Source organism: Penicillium soppii (assembly GCF_028829465.1).
Source record: "Penicillium soppii strain IBT 18220 chromosome Unknown utg000005l, whole genome shotgun sequence".
In the NCBI taxonomy this organism is placed as follows: domain Eukaryota; kingdom Fungi; phylum Ascomycota; class Eurotiomycetes; order Eurotiales; family Aspergillaceae; genus Penicillium; species Penicillium soppii.
In genome coordinates this window covers 1,955,532-1,973,131 of record NW_026643235.1, presented here as the reverse complement: position 1 = coordinate 1,973,131, position 17,600 = coordinate 1,955,532, and the positions used below count along the sequence as shown (strand labels likewise).

The window sequence follows — 17,600 nt, the reverse complement described above, 5'->3', positions numbered from 1 at the left end:
TGGGTGCTGTAGCTAGATCAAATATCAATACTGAGAGTTGAGTCGGTACTAGACATACGAGAGACATACAAGAGAAATTATAAGTTGCAAGAGAGAAGAGAAGATAGAATCTGCATATGCATGTACAAGGGAAGCTACAAGAGAAGCTACACTAGAGGACATACAACAGAAGAGATATACTAGATACAAGGGAAATTAGGTTACAAGAGAAACTACATGGGAGAAGAGAAGAGAAGTTGAAAGAGTTAACAAAGAAACTACCTAAGTAGAAGTAAATCTCAAGGCTCGTCTTAGCTTCATCCCGAAGGACTACTAGACCCCAACACCACGATGAGGTGCGAGCCGCGTTGGGGGTAAATGGCAAAATAAATGGCTTCAAGCCAGGACATGGAACAAGGCCATGCCCCGACAAGAAATAGATCGCAAGGCTAAATAGAGAGATGCGAGAACATGCGAGAAGAAATAGGGAAATGTAAATGCAAATGAAAGGGGAAGATGCAGAAGATGTAGAAGATGCAGAAGATGCAAAAGATGCAAAAGATGCAACGCGATGAGGGCACACAGGAAGAGAAAAAGAAGATGAGAAAAGAAGAGTAAGAGATTTTGACCAAGATGCAAAATATGCAAAATATGACAAAGATGCAGAGGATGGCTGTACGTGGGCAAAAATGGAACAAGATATGTGTAGAGGAGAAAAAAGAAAAGTAGAATCGGAGGATCGATGGGAGTATTTATAATGTCTAACAGGAGACTCGAGTGACTCATCGTGTTTGATCGTGTTGTTCAGGTGTTGCCTAAGTAATGGGCGGCAATGAGTTCACGATGAGGATATAATGACCTCTGTTTACCTCCAGTTGACTCCTATTAGGAAGGGACTGGACCGAAAAGGGCAATCCGGGAGATGAGATCGGCAGTGAGACGAGGAGGAGGGCAATGATGCAACGAGTTGAGTATCAAGATCTTGAGTCAAAGTCGATATAAATGATTGTATACACCCGTAGAAGTAAGCATGAGAAGTATCAGCTCTCACAAAGTATTGGAGGGCCGCAAAGAACGCAGTGTGATGTGCGTGTGAGAGACATCATGAGAGTCGAGTGAATGGATGCAAGCCACGATGTACAAGGTCTATGAGGATCAGCAAGCCCTAAAAGAGGCCAGAAAGAGTGTTCAGATGCCATATTGTTTATCGGGACGCGTTGAGTGCGTCCGTTATCTGATATCGCAGTCCAGCCAGATTGTGAGGTATGTGAAGCGCGTGAAGAAGCGTGATGAGATCAGTGGTTCTAGCCAGGAAGCATTCGAGACAAGTAGCAAAGTGTACGATCCAGAATCCAGTGATTCTGAGATCATATTGAGGCAGAGTAAGTCCTGGCCCTCTGAGCTGCTACATCCAACATTTGGGACTGACAATAGACCAGTCAGCTCTGCGATAGTCTCGTCTTTTCAAACCCTGCGTGTGAGAATAAGTGAAACGATGATCAGGACCAGTAATTAATGCCAGGTCATCGATAGTAACACGTGTTTTGGCACGCCTGCCTCATCTCCGCCGGCGTAAACAATAGATCCTAATCAATACCCGTATCACTAGAGAAGCCATCGATCCTTGAGGATACATACTAGGACTCCAACATACATGTTCACTCACTTAAAGTAGACAATCGATCCCGCAGCCCGGGCTACAAGTTTGAAGATGTACTTTCCACAGCTTCAACAACGAACACACATACAATACAACCAAATATTATCAAGAGAAGAAAAGCAAAAGGAAATGAGAGAAATGAGGGGATATGTGTATCTGAGAGCCGCATATTGATTGGGAAGCGGAGGGCTGGGGAGGTGAATGGTGTAAACTTTTACTACCGTTCTTAATCCGACGAAGAAATGCCTGTGGAACAGAGACGAACATGCAGAATCACGTTTAACTTTACTTTAAATTCATCTTGCCATGGCTTGATCGGGTAAGCGTGGGAAGAACCTCTTTCTAGTTTGAGGTAAGGTAGAATTTACGAGGAACCGCCAGAAACGAGAGGTAGATTGGGAGGATGCATTCAGTTATATAATCGTCATGCTCTCGGCAAACAGTAATGCAAATTTTGTAGATTGGGTATCATGATGTTGACAGAAAAGTAATGTACAACATGTCTTGTGGCGCAGAAAGTTCGGTCGCTATGATTTCGGTATTGAAGCGACGACTCAGGGTCATGGCAGCCATGACCGAGCTCAGTCTTGAAGCGTACTGGACGACCAGAAGCCCAACGGCATATAGACTACCACGTGACCATGTATGCCCTCGATTGAGGAAGAAGTGGCCAAGACACTTCCAGGTTCTTTGGCAAAGACCCCTTGGTGGATTCGGGGTGTGGTACAGCAAAACACGTAGCTTAAGCAACCTTTCTGCCGACATTGCCGATTCCACGGCCAACAACACTGACAATAACATCTCCGTGCTCGTTCTCGCCTGCTGCATCGCGGATACCCCAACCAGGAGCACCAAACTTGGACAGGTCGCGGGCGAGCTGGACCACACTCGGATCGGCAATCACCTCGCGGCCGACCTGGAGCCGGCCCACATCTTCGGAGCCCATGGTCATGAGGGTGAACATGGTAGCGGCGGCAGCGGGAGCCACGCAGCCTCCCTTGGCGACATTCTCCAAAAGTTGGTATGCGCACTGCTTTCCAATATCTTCAGGAGCAGTACCACCGGATGGTGGGGATGCGACATCAGCCGAGAAGAGACATCCTGTGGATGACTCCGCTACCAGAGACAGACCGAAGCCAAGACCGATCTTCTTCTTCGCGGAGGGGTTGGTCTTGTCCGGTGCTGGCACCAAGGGTGCGTTCGCGACGTCGGAGAAAATATATGTATCGGGACTGAGGGGGTTGAGAATACCACGGGCGGTCTCGATCATGCGAGCGTTATTGGAACCCGACACACCGACGGAATATACGACACCACGGATGCGCTTTATGCGACCAGGATTCATCAAATGCAGAGTCTTCGGCAGACGGACTTGGTGACCGAAGACAAGCTGAACCTCGCCGCCGCCTCCACGACCCGTCGGACCGGGGTTCGATCGCTTGAGAATGCGGAGCTCGATGTTGTTGAAGATACCGAATTGGTTGTAGAGAGGGAGGATGGCAGTTCGAACGCTGTCAACGGACATATCGCCTGTCGGGGTGGAGGAGGTGATAACACCGGGACCGGTGAAAAGGACCTTCATGGGTGCTTTTGCGAAGGGTGCCATCAGGCAGAGGGGGATGAGGTAGTAGCTGAGACCGCGGTTGCAGTTTGAAGGAAGCTCATAGGTGATCATGCCGCCGGCGGCTCCTGTGCCGGATGTGCTGCCTGTGATCAGACCGGGTTTGTAAACAAGGACAGTTCCTGTGTATGAGATCTCCATTTGGGAGCCATTGGTGACTGCATCCAAGAGGCGGAGGAAAGAAATTTCATGAGGCGCAAGACCTGGGTTCGTGGGCGACGAAGCGCGAATTTGTGAGATGTGGACTGTGCGGCCGGTGAGGGTGGACAATACTAGACGATATACTAGATTGTGATGGGTTGTAAACCGCAATGGGGGTTGAGAGGTTGCCATTTTGTGCTTTGAGACTATCTCTTTTTTCTCTTTCGGTGATATTGCAGGGTCTCGATGAAAAAGAAAAATTGGTGGGTCAAAGTTGATCCGGTGCCGATCCTTAAGTCCGGGGGGGAATTGATATCTCCGAAATCTGTATCAACTTGAATTTCTTCTACTCCAACAACTCACTTGAACATCATAATCACAACTTGTTATATCTTGTCCAGAAGAGTCAAGAATTACCATTTTCACAATGCTTCCTCCAGCGCTCAACATCCCAAAATGGTAAGCCACCAATATTCCCATATATCCCACCCCCACCATGATTAATGATTGCATGAATCATCGCGGGACCGTCGCATGAAGCTCCCGAAATGTCAACAAGCTAATCAATGGCACAATGCAGGCTCGAAGAGAACTCTCATCTCCTTCAACCACCAGTAAACAATTACTGCGTCTACCACCCCTCATTAGAGGCAACTGCCGGCTACACAGTAATGATAGTAGGCGGACCAAACGCCCGAACCGACTTCCACATCAACACCACCCCAGAATTCTTCTACCAATATCGAGGCTCAATGCTTCTAAAGACAGTCGATGTGACAACCACACCTCCAACATTCCAAGACATTCCTGTCCATGAAGGCTCGATCTTCTTACTACCTGCAAACACTCCACACTGCCCTGTGCGATTCAAGGATACTGTCGGTGTTGTGATGGAGCAGCCCCGGGCACCGGGTGCTGTCGATGCTATGAGGTGGTATTGTAGGAATTGCAAGAGTATTGTGTGGGAGAAGCAGTTTGTCTGTGTTGATTTGGGGACTCAGGTCAAGGATGTTGTTGAGGAATTCGCAGGTGATGAGGAGAAGAGGAAGTGTAAGGCTTGTGGGGAAATTGCTGCTTCGAGGTATGCGGATGGAGAGATTGTGCAGCCGTCAAATGTATAAATGATACATTCATACATATATGGATGGATGGATGAACTATTATCGAGACACTATGGTGGTAACGAGTGATGAATTCAACATTTGTACCTTGGAGGATAATTAAAACCCTTGTATGAAGACATGAAAAACCATGAACAGTCCCTCGATACCATCGTCCCGAAATTATCAGAATTAATGACGGAGTAGTAGATATGTGTAGCTAAGAATGTAGAATGTGAGTATACAACATTATTACCAATGCATTTATTACAGTGAAGCGACAATCACCACCAAATCACCTCCCATCCCCGAAAAATAACACCCCGGAAACCCATGTACAAGAAAACCCAAGCCATGCTGTTCCCGTCATGCTCGTATATCCATTACTCATCAAACGGACAATCAATGCTCTCGTGGCCATCACGCTCACACAGAGCGCACCACTTCGACTCATCAATGACACCTGACAACTTTCCCGCAATAGGCGCCATAGACGAGCCTAGCCCGCCAATGCCCTTCAGGCCTTCCATGACAACGTCCTTTCCTGTCTTTTGGGGGGAGGACTGAACGGGTTCCTTGGTCTGCAGGGGCTCCGTTTTCTCAATTGGCTCTTCGGGCTCATCGACGGGCTCTTCTGTATGCTTGGGCTTGATATTGGAATTCTGGCCGGATCCGAACATGCTGGTGCAGTTGAGGATGTCGTGGCCGCCCGTTTCACAAATTTCACACCACATTGTGTCTTCGTCGGAAGAGCGTTCAGATTCATGCATGGTTTCTAGACGTGATTGCGAGTTGTTGGAACCGTTGCGGAGGTGGCGGGGTTCGGAAGGGGCGTCATGCCAGTCGGTTGGAACAACTGTGCGGTCTGAGAGACGGTGGGGGTTGTTGTTGTTGTTAGAATGATTTGAGATGTTGCCCGCAGAGTGAGATGGTTTGTGTTGTTTGGGCGAAAGAGTGACGGTAGAGCTGCGGTCGCGACTGGATTGGTGGTGCATTTCTTGCAATTCGCGCTCGAGGGCTTCAATCCGAGAGTCCTTGAGGCCCGCGGTCTCTTCAACCTCGCGGAGTCGCTGCTCTAATTCATCTAGGTGCTCTGAGTTATGATCATCGGAGTCACCGTTCTGGTTCAATCCTGCTGGGGGGTTCCCCCGACTCAAAGAATGGATAATGGCCTTGAGTCCTCGAATCTCATCGTCCTTTTGGTCCAATTCACTACTGCTTCGAGACCCGCCTGCAGCGCCTTGCAACGCGGCAGCCGAGTGATCACGCTCCTTCTTCAGCTCCAACTTGGTGCGTTCGACCTCGCCGCGCAGGAACTCGACTTCGGCTCTGGCCTCTGCCTCGCCGCGTCTGGCATCCTCGAGTCCTTCCTCCAATTCCGAGACCAATTCTTCCAATTGTTTGAGCTGCTGCGCAACAACCTCGACATCTTCGCTGCGGTCTAGAAGTTCCTTGTTCTGCTGCATGAGCTCGTCGAGCCGCTGCTCGTAGACGCGTTCGGTCTCGGAGGCCGCAATTTCCAATGTGTCGAGGGTGCTTCGGAAGTCTGCGCGGTGGCCGTCGAATTCCGACGTCAGCTGCACGATTCGTTCATTGCGCTCACGAAGCTGGGTACGGATCGAAACTCCATCCGATCCTTCCATTTCCACCAATGTTCTCTGGAATTCGTCTAGAGTCCCAGACTGCTCTTCCAACTGCCTATCGCGATCCAGCAGCTGCTTTTCTAGACTTTTTATCTGATCCTTTAGTTCTTGAGTTCCCGACGAGCTTGGCCGACGGAAATCCGAGGGTCGTCCATATGAAGAAGCATCATCTTCAGTGCTGATCCGTGAAGAGGGTCGATCGGACAGTCGGGATGGAGCCTTGACGGGGCTTCGCTGGGCACTGGTCAAGCCACTACGGGATGCTGCTGATGGTGTACGGAGGCCACTGAGACTCAATTTCGGAGGGGGAACGCGTGGGGATTCCGGTCGAGGGAGGGACGGCCGTCGGACGCGAGGACGAGGCGTAGTGAGAGCTCCGCCGACAGATTTACTGAAATTAACGGGTCCCCCACGCGCCGGTGTAATCGGTGTAGATATATTGGAGGTTGATCGTCGCGTGACATACTTGTTATTGTTCATAGGAACGAAGATACCGGAGCCCGGGATCGAAGTCACAAAGTACTTGCGGCCGTCGACATCGCCGTTGTTTTTGCCTCGTTGTGCATGTTCGGAACTGAGCTCGACACCTGCAAATCGTCCGGGCTTCCCGGATACCGATCCCAAGTATTTGATTGTCCCATACATGCCACCCGGGACATTGACCACGTCCCCGATCTGTACATCGTCGAAAGCCATTGGTAAGGGATATAAATGGTGGTATGGTTAGGTAAAAAATGAGATGAGGGTTTCTTCTTTAAAAGAAGTGAAAAGGTCCGGCAAATATTATTAGCCCCTGGAAGGGTCAAAATTGAAGTAGAGGGAGTGTCAATGCAAGGATATTAATTTGACTGCCCAACTCCAACCATGGCGATTGGGCAAAAGAAACAAAGGAGAGTAATAAAGAGAATAGAGATCCGATCTATCCAGATAGGAATCTCGATGTGAAAAGAGTGAGATATTCACAGCATCAGGACTAAGAAAGGGGGGAGAGAGGGACAACAAATAATTGTTGAACTCCACACTCGGGGGACTCTGCGTAATCGACTCCAAACACTTTCACCTCCGCATGTACCTTTCACCTTCCATTGAAGCCAACTCGATTCCTGCACATCTCCAGATATTTTGTCTATTGGTTTATTCTGGTTGATACACGCATCTCCTATACTGTATCCGGTTCCACCGGCCAATACATCCTACTACTACACATCGCATTGGCTACACCATGGCGCAATACTTCTTCGACCTCCTGTACAACTTCACAGATTGCATGTGTTGTTTCCCCAGCTCCCCACAGCTGAAGATCAACAATCGCAACTTCAAGCTCTTGCGCCTACTTGGCGAGGTAAGAACGTACCCCAACTGCAACCTGGCCAGACTGACACGACGTAGGGCGGATTCTCTTATGTCTACCTCGTACAAGATAAGGCCAGCTCCGAGCTATTTGCGCTCAAGAAAATCAGATGCCCCTTCGGACAAGAATCCGTATCGCAAGCACTGAAAGAAGTCGAAGCCTACAATCTATTCAACTCGCAAAAGAACATCATCCACTCAATCGACCACTGCGTCTCCACAGAATCCGGCTCCAAATTCCGATCCGATGGCGGCGAGCCAGGCTCTAAGACCGTCTACATTCTCCTCCCATACTACCAGCGTGGTAACCTACAAGATGCCATCAACGCCAATCTCGTCAACCACACTAAATTCCCAGAGAAGCGGTTGATGGTTTTGATGCTCGGTGTCGCGGATGCGCTCCGCGCGATGCACCACTACCGTGTCAAGAGTGGTGCGGCGTCTACGCGGAAGGCGAAGGCCGTCAGGAGGGAAGGGGAGGAGGCGGATGGGGAACGGACGATGCAGATGAAACCCAAGAGACGGGCTAGTCATCGCGGAAACGAGGAGGAGGATGAAGAAAATGAGCCTCTTATGGACAACGAGGTCACTCAGAGCCAGGAGGGTGTTGAGGATGGAGATCTGCGTCCTTATGCGCATCGAGATGTCAAACCTGGTGAGTTTGGCGGCCGTCGAGGTCATAACACAAGCTAATCAGTTACAGGCAACATCATGATCGCGGATAATGGACAAACACCGATTTTGATGGATTTGGGCTCTTTGGCGCCCAGTCCAATCGCTATTACCTCTCGATCACTCGCGTTGGCGGTCCAAGATACCGCCGCCGAACACAGCACAATGCCGTACCGCGCACCGGAGCTTTTCGATGTGAAGACTGGTTCCATCATCGATACTAAGGTTGATGTTTGGTCGCTTGGTTGCACGCTGTATGCCTGCTTGGTTGGCAAGAGTCCCTTCGAGGCTCGCAGCGAAGAAACGGGTGGTAGCTTGAGCATGTGTGTTCTTGGTGGCGATTGGCGGTTCCCCGATGAGAAGTCCGGTGCTTCCAAGGGTAAAGCCAAGTCTGGTGAAAGTGGGGATGCATCAAAGGCCGACGAGCCGGCGATCAGTGAACCTGTCAAGGATGTCGTTCGCAAGTGCCTCACGGTTGAGCCCTCGGAGCGACCTGATATCGAGGAGCTGATCGAGCTCATGAAGGGTGTTATTGAGCAGATGCCTGAAGATGACGTTTCAGGACCATCTCATTAGTTGCGTCTCCCTATTTTCACCGGCAGGCTCCGTATTGTTTTTTTATTTTATTTCTTTTGGCTGTACAGTATATATGCGTTGGGCAACCTGTCCACTATTTATTATCATCTGAAACCTTCTCAGCGTGTCTTTATGAAACAGCAATTTGCAATTGGCATTCTCTTGATTTATGTTTAGGCGGTTGATACTCTCCTGCTGGATGGCTTCATAATGACGAAACAATGCCATTGACCTCAATCATCCCAACTTTACAGCACTGTTCAGATTAATTAGAAATCCAACTCACACTTCACCCATCAAAGCCCCTACGCCATGAGCCACACATTCGACGACCAAACCCACGGCGCAGACATCACCCGTCTGTTCCCTGAACAGGTACAGGGCAAGACATGTACACAGCCACAACCCCCAACCAAACCCACCTAGGCCACTGACACCCGCAGTCATCCTAGCAGGCCTAAAAGAGGCGACCTAGCCGCCTCAACGGCAGATGCCCTTGCTGCCGCCGGCGCGGCAACATTAATTTGCACTGGCCACTGCAAGTCCGAGATCCAGCACGTAATCGACCACATCAGCCGCAAATACAAGAAAGTGAACATGGTCTTCGTCACAGCGGACACAAGTAGTCTGGCCTCCTTCCACGAAGCAGGACGCACAATTAAGAAAATGGGCCTGCAGATTGACGGGTTTATCGGATTTCCCTCTGTGATGGCTGTGCCGTGGGAGATGACGGGTGATGGGCATGAGTCGCATTTCCAGCGCAACTATCTGTGCTATTTCTTGCTTGTTAATATATTGCTAGATGACATGGTGCATGGGTCGAGGGTCGTTCTTGTGACGTCTTGTGTGCGGACTGAGGCGCCAGCGCCGACGTGGGTTGATGTCCGGTTTTCGGTGATTAGATTTGCTTTGTGTAGAGCTAGATCTGGCGCTGATTCGTGCAGAATGGAGAAGACTATCATTGTCTGGAAGGATACTCGCAGTCCATGCTGGCGATGATCTTGTTCGCCAAGTCTCTATCGAAGATGTGTGGGGATCGATCTATTGCCGCGTTCTCGGCAAATCCAGGGAGTGAGTCTGCTCGAAGTCTGATTGGAGGGATTGGCCATCTGATTTCTGTGCAGATACCAAGACCAATGTGCAAACATATATCTCCATGGATCAAATGGAGTCGTGGCTAGAACGGAAGAGAATAGGTTCGCCATTTGACCGAGATTCTGACACGATCTGACTATATCTTTATCAGAAGGCGAAGAGATACCGGTTTCTCTGCAGCAAACGCCGAAATCTCTTGCTCAGGGCAGTGCGACGATACTGCGTGGATTGCTTGATCCGGATCTACAAGGTGAGAAGTCGTATCTTGTTCTGAGGAGCACACCCAATCATATTCAATTGATATCCTTGAAGCATATCTATATATTTACATGTACTGATATGATATCGCAGAAGAGTCTGGAGCCTTTTTAAACCATTGCCAGGCTCTCAAATTACCACATCTTGACTTCCCGGCTGGCGAAGAAAGTGCTCAGGCATTATGGAGGCGCAGTCAAGAATTCCTCGGGGCGTTTCTGTGAGGAAAAGTGTAAAGCATATTACCGCATTAGGAAGGGAAACTATCGATTTGACTCCACCGATTTGTTACTTTTAGTGGTCGAGTAGTTTAGAAGTCTAGCTAGTTGAATGGTTTATTGCGGGCATGCATAATTATCATTATTTCTTCTGATACAATCCCTATTTAAATCTTTTTAGGTAGCTAATCTTAGCGCTGAGAATGCTATCTATTTGTTTTGTTACTTATTTGTGATGTTTTAACCTACATTTGTATATAAATTCCTTAACAATATATACGTATATCCTAAAACTCATCTTCTTATTGGTTATGTTCACTTTTCTCCTCAGATAACAAGTCGAACTAGTCAAATAACCTCGGGCTGATCTATGCTTCTTTTATACATACGTTCCCTATCTCCGCATATTGGTCTCCAATTACCCCCCCCCCCCCCCCTTGTTACACAATCTCACCCTATAATATGATCTTCTGTTGATACATAGTTCCCAACACAACGACATTTACACTTCAAACATGGCACCTGTCATTGACAGTACAGCCATTCCCGGCACTCTTACTCTGGTCGATGTCAACCATGTCCTGGCGACCCAGCACTTAGCCCGTGGAGATCAGGACATTGTGCTTGTCCCTACGCCCTCGAATGACCCAGATGATCCACTCAATTGGAGTCGTAGGCGGAAAATTCTTTCTACGATCTGTGTGAGTGTGTGAGTGTTGATCTGATTCCCCGTCGAATAGCTAAGAATGCTCGACTAATTCGCTTAGATATACTTTGTTTTCTGGAATTGCTTGCTCGGTGGTCTATTCGGTAATTACACCACTTCATGAAGCAACAGGTTTGTCGGTCAGTACCCTCAATGAAGGAACCGGGTATATGTTCCTACTTGCTGGATGGGGATTGTTGTTTTGGCAGCCTTTTGCTATGCAGTATGGCAAGAGGCCGACATATATTATGTCGTTAATTGGTATATTGGTATGTGCCTATCGACTTTCTCTACATAGACTTCAACCTGACACCATCTAGGGCGTGACGATGTGGGGGTAAGCTTCAGACAATGAAATCCAATACAGCCCTACTAACCTTGTCAAGACCGTACGCGCACACCAACGGCCAATGGATCGCAAGATCCGTCATATCGGGATTTTTTACAGCACCCGTAGAGGCTATTCCTGAGATCTCCGTTACCGACGTGGTGAGTTTGTCTTCAGTCTAAATAACCCCGGTCACACTGACATAAAACAAACAGTATTTCACCCACGAGCGAGGAACATACATGGGCCTCTATGCATTCTTTCTAGCAGGCAGTAACTACTTTGCACCGGTGATCTGCGGCTTCATCGCCGAATATCAAGGCTGGCGCTGGGTGTTCTACTGGCCCAGCATATTCGCCGGCTTCGCAATTATATTCCTATTCTTCTTCTGCGAAGAAACCAACTACGTACGAGAATACGTTGAGCAGCCGGCCACTGTGGTGCGCACTGACTCATCAACCGTGAGCGAGAACAGTGGTGAACACGAAAAATCTGTTCCGGATGCTGATTCTGAAGCCGCTGAGGCTGGGACGGTATATACTAAGAAGTCTTATGCGAAGAAATTGTCGCTTCTGGGGCCTCGTCAAAAGCAGAATACTATGTTTCGCCGATTGTGGCAAATTATGTATTATCTGTCCTGGCCGGTCATTTTCTATGCTGGGTATGTTCTTGTTTTGTCTTGGTGCGGGTTCTGGCTAATATGGAATCAGCTTCTCATACGGATCCTATCTGATTCTTTTCAATATCCTCAATGGAACCGCGTCGATCATTCTCGGTGGAGCGCCCTATAACTTTGGGTTAGTACCATCTCTGAATCAAAAAGTCTTCTGCTAATCAACATAGATCTTCGATGGTTGGTCTGAGTTACCTAGCACCCTGTCTGGGCGTGATATTAGGGTAAATACTCTAATCGTCCTGCAGATATACGGTTATAGCTAATATATATAGATCCCTCTTCACCGGCCGCTTCAGCGATTGGCTGACAATCAAACTCGCCCGGCGAAATAACGGAGTCATGGAAGCAGAACACCGTCTATGGCCATTCCTCGCTTGTCTAGTGCTTATCCCCTTCTCTTTGCTTCTCTGGGGAGTTGGTGCAGCCCACGATATTCACTGGTTTGGCCTGATCGTTGCCATGTGCGTGTTAGCCTTCACCAATGTTTGCGGTATCACCTTGAGTGTCAACTATTTCATTGACAGCTATCGAGAGCTGAGTGGTGTCGCTATGGCCAGCGTCATCTTGATCCGGAACACCATGTCCTTTGCCATCGGTTACGGTATCACGCCCTGGGTTGAGAACATGGGATACCAGAACTGCTTTATTTCTGCCGCTTTCGTTGGCATGGGCTGTGCAGCGGTATTCTTCATCATGATTCTGTACGGCAAGACTTTCCGCGAACGCTCACGCGAGAAGTACTGGAAATTAGTCCAAGAGAACTGGGAGAAAGGTATGGGCCATTGAAGCAGTATCAACAATTATTCACGATAAATGTAGCCTGAACAATATAATCTACTCAGCAAGATGAATCCCCCCTTCCTTGTCATAAACAATCTCCCTCATCTTCACGGACCTCAAGTGATCCACACCCTTCGAAAGCTCACAATCATGATAAAACAAAAACCACTTTCCCCCAAACTCAACAATAGAATGGTGCGTTGTCCACCCTAGTACTGGGTCCAGAATTCGGCCCCGATACGTAAACGGCCCTAGCGGCGACTCCCCAGTTGCATAGGCCAAGAAATGTGTATCGCCCGTCGAGTACGAGAAATAATACGTCCCCTGATAACGATGCATCCAAGCAGCCTCGAAAAACCGGCGCTCATGATCATCCGCCAGAAGTGGCTCCCCGGTTTCAGGTGCCAGAATGGCAATTTCATGCACCGAAGACGCAAGACTTAACATGTCATCGCTTAACCGTGCCACGCGTGGACCGAGCGCTCGTACGCCTGCACCGGATGGCTCCTGGGGGCCGGATAGAGAGGAATCAAAGACGAGGCGCTTTGTGTTTCCGTCGATATCAATCTCCTCCCTTCCTTCTTCGCCAGGAACCCAGCATTGTAACTGTCCGCCCCAGATCCCGCCCATGTACAGGTACGCTTCGTTGCCCGCGTCGACATCGACGAATACTGCAGGGTCGATGCTGTAGCTGCCAGCAATGAAGTTGTCTTGTGGGACGAACGGTCCTTCTGGCTTATCGGCGACAGCAACACCGATGCGGAAGAGGTTCTCTTTGTCTCGGGCCGGGAAGAAGAGGTAAAATTTCCCGTTCTTGGTTGCTGCGTCTGGGGCCCAGAGCTGCTTTGAGACCCAGGGGATGTCACTGTCGCGGAGGACAACGCCGTGGTCTGTTACCTCGCCTCCTGGGGCGTCCATTGAGAGGACATGATAGTCGGCCATGTCGTATTGGTCGCCATTGTCGTTGAATTTGATTGTTGTTTCGCGATCATGTGAGGGGTAGATGTATAGCTTGTTGTTGAAAACGTGAGCTGACGGATCTGCTGTGTAGATGTGTGAGACTAAGGGTTTGGGGCTCGTCATGGTTCGGATTGTATAGTTGTAGGGCTCGGATGTTGCGAACTTATATAGTATATATTATCTGCCAACAGCTATATTCTGCGATAATTTATGGGTAATAGGTTATTTATGACTTCTAGATTACCCCAGAAAGGCAATTAGCCTATATAACTCCTGTGCATCTTGTACTTCGGTCGTCTTTAACCGCTTCGGCTAAAGTAATCCAAGCCACGGCGCCAACTCCGTACCATTTTGTAGAGACAAATCCTTGGCATAACATAATTACTAGAAGAAATGCAATTTCAAGGTTGTTCGCTAACTGCCAGATGAATATGTATTATAACAAAATGGAAAGAAAAGAAGAAGAAAGAAGAATTACTTCATATTCCACCGATGTCCTTCCTCCCTCCAAGCTCTCTTCAACGCCTCATCCCACTCGCCCTGCATCTGTTTCAATGTCTCATCTATATCCATATCGACATCCACACTCCCATCTCCACCCTCATCCTCCTCGTCCATATCAATATCCATCTCCTCATTAGCCTCATAAATCGGTGATTCACAGCCCCGAAGCCCAATAAACTGCCCAATGCGTCGTCTCTTCGTATCCAAATCCACTAGCGCCTCGAATTCCGAACCAACCCACGGTCGGATGGGAACGGGGTAATTGTGGGATGTCTTAGTGGGCGGCCAGACCTGATCATAGTGGCGGGCGAGTGCGTCGCATTGGTCGTGAGTTAGGAGGTTGTAGGCTAGCATTGTTGCTGGGAAGGAGGGGTGGGTAAGGCCTGTCACGTTGTTTACTAAGGGCGCCAGACGGATTTCTAGGTGGCGAAGGAGAGGAATGAAGGAAGGATGGAAGTTTTCGCTGGTAAGAGTCGGAGTTGGCGTTTCTTGAGGTTCTTGTGTTTGTGTTTGTGTTTGTGTGGAGATTGAAAGGGTTCGTTCGATTGTATGGGAGATGCTGGTGTGGCGGGAGATGGGACTGGTTGGACTCCGGGGGTCTTGCATTGTGTATAGAATAATAGATGATATATAATCGATAATGTAATAAGATAGTCTTGGTGTAATGGTAGTTTGATACCTGAATGGAATACCGGACTATCATCGAGGGAAAAGAGACCTCATATATATAAAATAGGTATAGAAAGAGGAGTAGAGAAGTATGCAATTGTTGAAATCAGCTGGACAAGAAGAAAAGAATCAACAATGAAATGAAACAAGCCGGTTTCTTTATAGTCAGACAAATTCCTGATTTCGAGCGCAAATCTTTTGTTTCCAGAAAAAGAAAAGCCTTGTTCCATTATATACGGAGTACGTTTCACCTCGTTAGCCGCCCATTGCCTCCGTTTCCACCCCTTGTTCGACTTCAAAAAGAAAAAGAAAGAAAAAGAGAATCAAAGCGAGAGATTGTTCACTTCGGACGCCAAATCAGGTTCTTCGAAAACAGGAGGAAGACCAACATATTTGTTAATCCAATTTAGCACAGTTCGATGCCATAAAAGGGAATTTTCAGGATTGAGAACCCAGTGGTTCTCATCCGGGAACGTCAAGAACGCGCTATCAACTCCACGTAGCTGAAGCACGTTGAACGCAGCCAGACCTTCGGCAACGGTAAGACGATAATCCAACTCATTATGAATGATGAGATGAGGCGTCTTCCAATGCTCAGTGAATCGCGAAGGATCCCACTTCGCCCAGTTCTCGGGGACCTTCCAGATCGGACCCTTCAAATCATGAAGGGGGAAGTATTGCTCTTCACTAGCCAGTTGACCAGTCATACTGAATACACCGTCATGGGTAACCAACGCCTTGAATTTGCGTCCGAGTAGATGGCCTTGGATCCAATTCATCATGTAGCCACCGTACGAAGCGCCGAGCGCCACAGCCCGCGTGGTATCCACATACTGCAGATGTTGTTCAATGTAGTCGAATCCCCGGACAATATCCTCGTAAGGCCGACCGCCCCATTGTCCTTTGATTGCGTCGGTGAATGGCTGGCCGTAGCCAGTACTTCCTGTTGGGTTGGGAGTAATCACGACATAGCCCTGCTCGGCGAACACAGCCGGGTTCCAGCGTGTGCTCCACTGGTCGTTCCAGGCACCCTGGGGACCGCCGTGGATCATGTATGCGAGGGGATATCTATTGCCTGGCTTGAAGTCGGAGGGTTTCACCACCCAGGCGTGAACGGGGTGGTCTTCGGCGCCCTTGAACCAGATCTCGTCAACCTGCGTTGAGGATAGCCCGAATGCACTGCCGCCTCGGCCGTTTGATGAGACCATTTGTATGTCGTCGGGGTGGGCGGGGTCGATGATGGTCCACAGGCTGTTGTCGACGAGACTGCTGCTGGACACGAAAAGCTTGGACGAGTTGTTCCCTGCGGGGACCGCATCGTTGACGTATCCCGACCGGGTCAGTCTCTTGAGAGAATCCGGCTTGATCTTTTGCGCATTCTCGATAGGGAGCTGGTAGAGGACTCCACGGCCTGCTTCCTCGACGTGAAGAAGCAGCGACTTATCATCGTGCGCGAACGACACGGCTGAGGGACTCAGGTCCCAGAGCCCTTCACCATCCTCCGACCCAAAGATTTCAATCATGTTGCCATCCCACGGGTTGGGAACATACAAAATGCGATTCTTATCAGACTCATAGCCGTCCTCACGCATAGCCAGCAGTGCGATAGAGCTACCATCTGAGTTAAGGACAGGAGACGACATCGCTCCTTGAAGACCAGTAACTTTACAGACCTTTGCATCGGGTTCACTCATACTAGTCCACGAGAACATGGGGGCATAGTAACACGAGCAAGAAGTATGAGTCGCTGGGTTGAGATTCGGATCCTTTGCAATAAACACAATAGCCGTTGGGCTGATATCAAAGTCACCAGTACCACCAAAAGGCGGAATAGGCGACTCGACACCCGCCAGCCCGGAAACTTGAATCAAGTTCGTCAATCCGGAGACGGAGTATTTGCCCGCCCGTCTAAGGGCCGACGACAAAGGCGCTTGCTCCAGCAATCCATACCAGATTGAGTTCTTCTGAGGTTCGACATATGAATCCCAGTGCCGGACAAAGAGCGATGTGTAGAGTTTTCCGGTGGTATAGGGCTTCTTCGCGTCGTGGGGGTTATACAGCGAACCGTCTGGATTGGCCTTGCCCGTGACAGCGAAGCCAACCTTACCGGGCTCGATGACCGCGATCTTCAGATCCGATACCGGTCCTGGCACCGTACCGGCAGTGTATGTGTTATCGGCCTGGCGAGCATCACCGATTATAAAGCTGGTGTTGCCGTTTGCTTTGGTCTTCAGCCAAACTAGCTGGTCGCTGTGGTCTACCCATTGCGGGTTACTGGCGCCGGGATCATTGGTGATGAGGGCTGATCGGCCGGATTCGATGTCTATGACGCGGATCTCGTTCGTCTTGGAGTGGGACTCGAAGGAGTAAGAGGTCTGCGTGTAGACTGCTAGCGTCCCGGCTGCATTGGGGATGGCTGAGGACCGCCTGGGTGCGCCGAGGAGGACCCTGGAGTTTGTGTTAGTTCAACACCAACAGGATACATAAGTATATTGGGATTCGAGTTATTGTTAAGTGTGTTTGACCATGACGACTTACTCGGGAGTGAACTTCATGGAGCGAATGGCCATATCAGACGGGGGTAGATAAGATACGGAGCTCTTAAGGAGCTTTCAAGGTTCAAAATAAGCTTTAAATGAAGGATCGACAGGGTCTGAAGATGGACTA

At 49.2% G+C, this 17,600-nt stretch overlaps 10 protein-coding genes across 10 annotated transcripts; 5 read left to right on the top strand and 5 right to left on the bottom strand.

The window, feature by feature from the left end:
• Positions 1-1,114: 1,114 nt before the first annotated feature.
• N7529_006192 (uncharacterized protein) lies at positions 1,115-1,433 on the top strand (the record flags this gene model as incomplete). The annotated part of the gene is made up of 2 exons (XM_057241719.1): positions 1,115-1,361; positions 1,414-1,433. The coding sequence occupies 2 exons, from the start codon at positions 1,115-1,117 to the stop codon at positions 1,431-1,433; spliced, it is 267 nt and encodes an 88-aa protein (XP_057097078.1).
• Positions 1,434-2,381: 948 nt separating this feature from the next.
• N7529_006191 (RNA 3'-terminal phosphate cyclase-like protein) lies at positions 2,382-3,593 on the bottom strand (the record flags this gene model as incomplete). The annotated part of the gene is made up of 1 exon (XM_057241718.1): positions 2,382-3,593. One exon carries the CDS (start codon positions 3,591-3,593, stop codon positions 2,382-2,384), a length of 1,212 nt encoding a protein of 403 aa, XP_057097077.1.
• Positions 3,594-3,828: 235 nt separating this feature from the next.
• Positions 3,829-4,522, top strand: N7529_006190 (3-hydroxyanthranilate 3,4-dioxygenase; the record flags this gene model as incomplete). Its single annotated transcript, XM_057241717.1, has 2 exons — positions 3,829-3,860; positions 3,982-4,522. The coding sequence occupies 2 exons, from the start codon at positions 3,829-3,831 to the stop codon at positions 4,520-4,522; spliced, it is 573 nt and encodes a 190-aa protein (XP_057097076.1).
• Positions 4,523-4,884: 362 nt separating this feature from the next.
• Positions 4,885-6,840, bottom strand: N7529_006189 (CAP-Gly domain containing linker protein BIK1; the record flags this gene model as incomplete). The annotated part of the gene is made up of 1 exon (XM_057241716.1): positions 4,885-6,840. One exon carries the CDS (start codon positions 6,838-6,840, stop codon positions 4,885-4,887), a length of 1,956 nt encoding a protein of 651 aa, XP_057097075.1.
• Positions 6,841-7,366: 526 nt separating this feature from the next.
• Positions 7,367-8,742, top strand: N7529_006188 (putative serine/threonine protein kinase ENV7; the record flags this gene model as incomplete). The annotated part of the gene is made up of 3 exons (XM_057241715.1): positions 7,367-7,486; positions 7,534-8,149; positions 8,198-8,742. 3 exons carry the CDS (start codon positions 7,367-7,369, stop codon positions 8,740-8,742), a joined length of 1,281 nt encoding a protein of 426 aa, XP_057097074.1.
• Positions 8,743-9,054: 312 nt separating this feature from the next.
• N7529_006187 (putative oxidoreductase, short-chain dehydrogenase/reductase family) lies at positions 9,055-10,316 on the top strand (the record flags this gene model as incomplete). The annotated part of the gene is made up of 6 exons (XM_057241714.1): positions 9,055-9,117; positions 9,169-9,636; positions 9,687-9,813; positions 9,867-9,938; positions 9,989-10,087; positions 10,189-10,316. The coding sequence occupies 6 exons, from the start codon at positions 9,055-9,057 to the stop codon at positions 10,314-10,316; spliced, it is 957 nt and encodes a 318-aa protein (XP_057097073.1).
• A 509-nt stretch (positions 10,317-10,825) lies between these two features.
• On the top strand, positions 10,826-12,806 carry N7529_006186 (putative MFS transporter; the record flags this gene model as incomplete). The annotated part of the gene is made up of 8 exons (XM_057241713.1): positions 10,826-11,019; positions 11,078-11,285; positions 11,337-11,353; positions 11,403-11,505; positions 11,560-12,005; positions 12,055-12,141; positions 12,188-12,241; positions 12,293-12,806. 8 exons carry the CDS (start codon positions 10,826-10,828, stop codon positions 12,804-12,806), a joined length of 1,623 nt encoding a protein of 540 aa, XP_057097072.1.
• Positions 12,807-12,854: 48 nt separating this feature from the next.
• On the bottom strand, positions 12,855-13,883 carry N7529_006185 (glycoside hydrolase family 43 protein; the record flags this gene model as incomplete). The annotated part of the gene is made up of 1 exon (XM_057241712.1): positions 12,855-13,883. The coding sequence occupies one exon, from the start codon at positions 13,881-13,883 to the stop codon at positions 12,855-12,857; it is 1,029 nt and encodes a 342-aa protein (XP_057097071.1).
• A 351-nt stretch (positions 13,884-14,234) lies between these two features.
• Positions 14,235-14,870, bottom strand: N7529_006184 (uncharacterized protein; the record flags this gene model as incomplete). Its single annotated transcript, XM_057241711.1, has 1 exon — positions 14,235-14,870. The coding sequence occupies one exon, from the start codon at positions 14,868-14,870 to the stop codon at positions 14,235-14,237; it is 636 nt and encodes a 211-aa protein (XP_057097070.1).
• Positions 14,871-15,256: 386 nt separating this feature from the next.
• Positions 15,257-17,503, bottom strand: N7529_006183 (oligopeptidase family protein; the record flags this gene model as incomplete). The annotated part of the gene is made up of 2 exons (XM_057241710.1): positions 15,257-17,381; positions 17,472-17,503. The coding sequence occupies 2 exons, from the start codon at positions 17,501-17,503 to the stop codon at positions 15,257-15,259; spliced, it is 2,157 nt and encodes a 718-aa protein (XP_057097069.1).
• Positions 17,504-17,600: the final 97 nt, after the last annotated feature.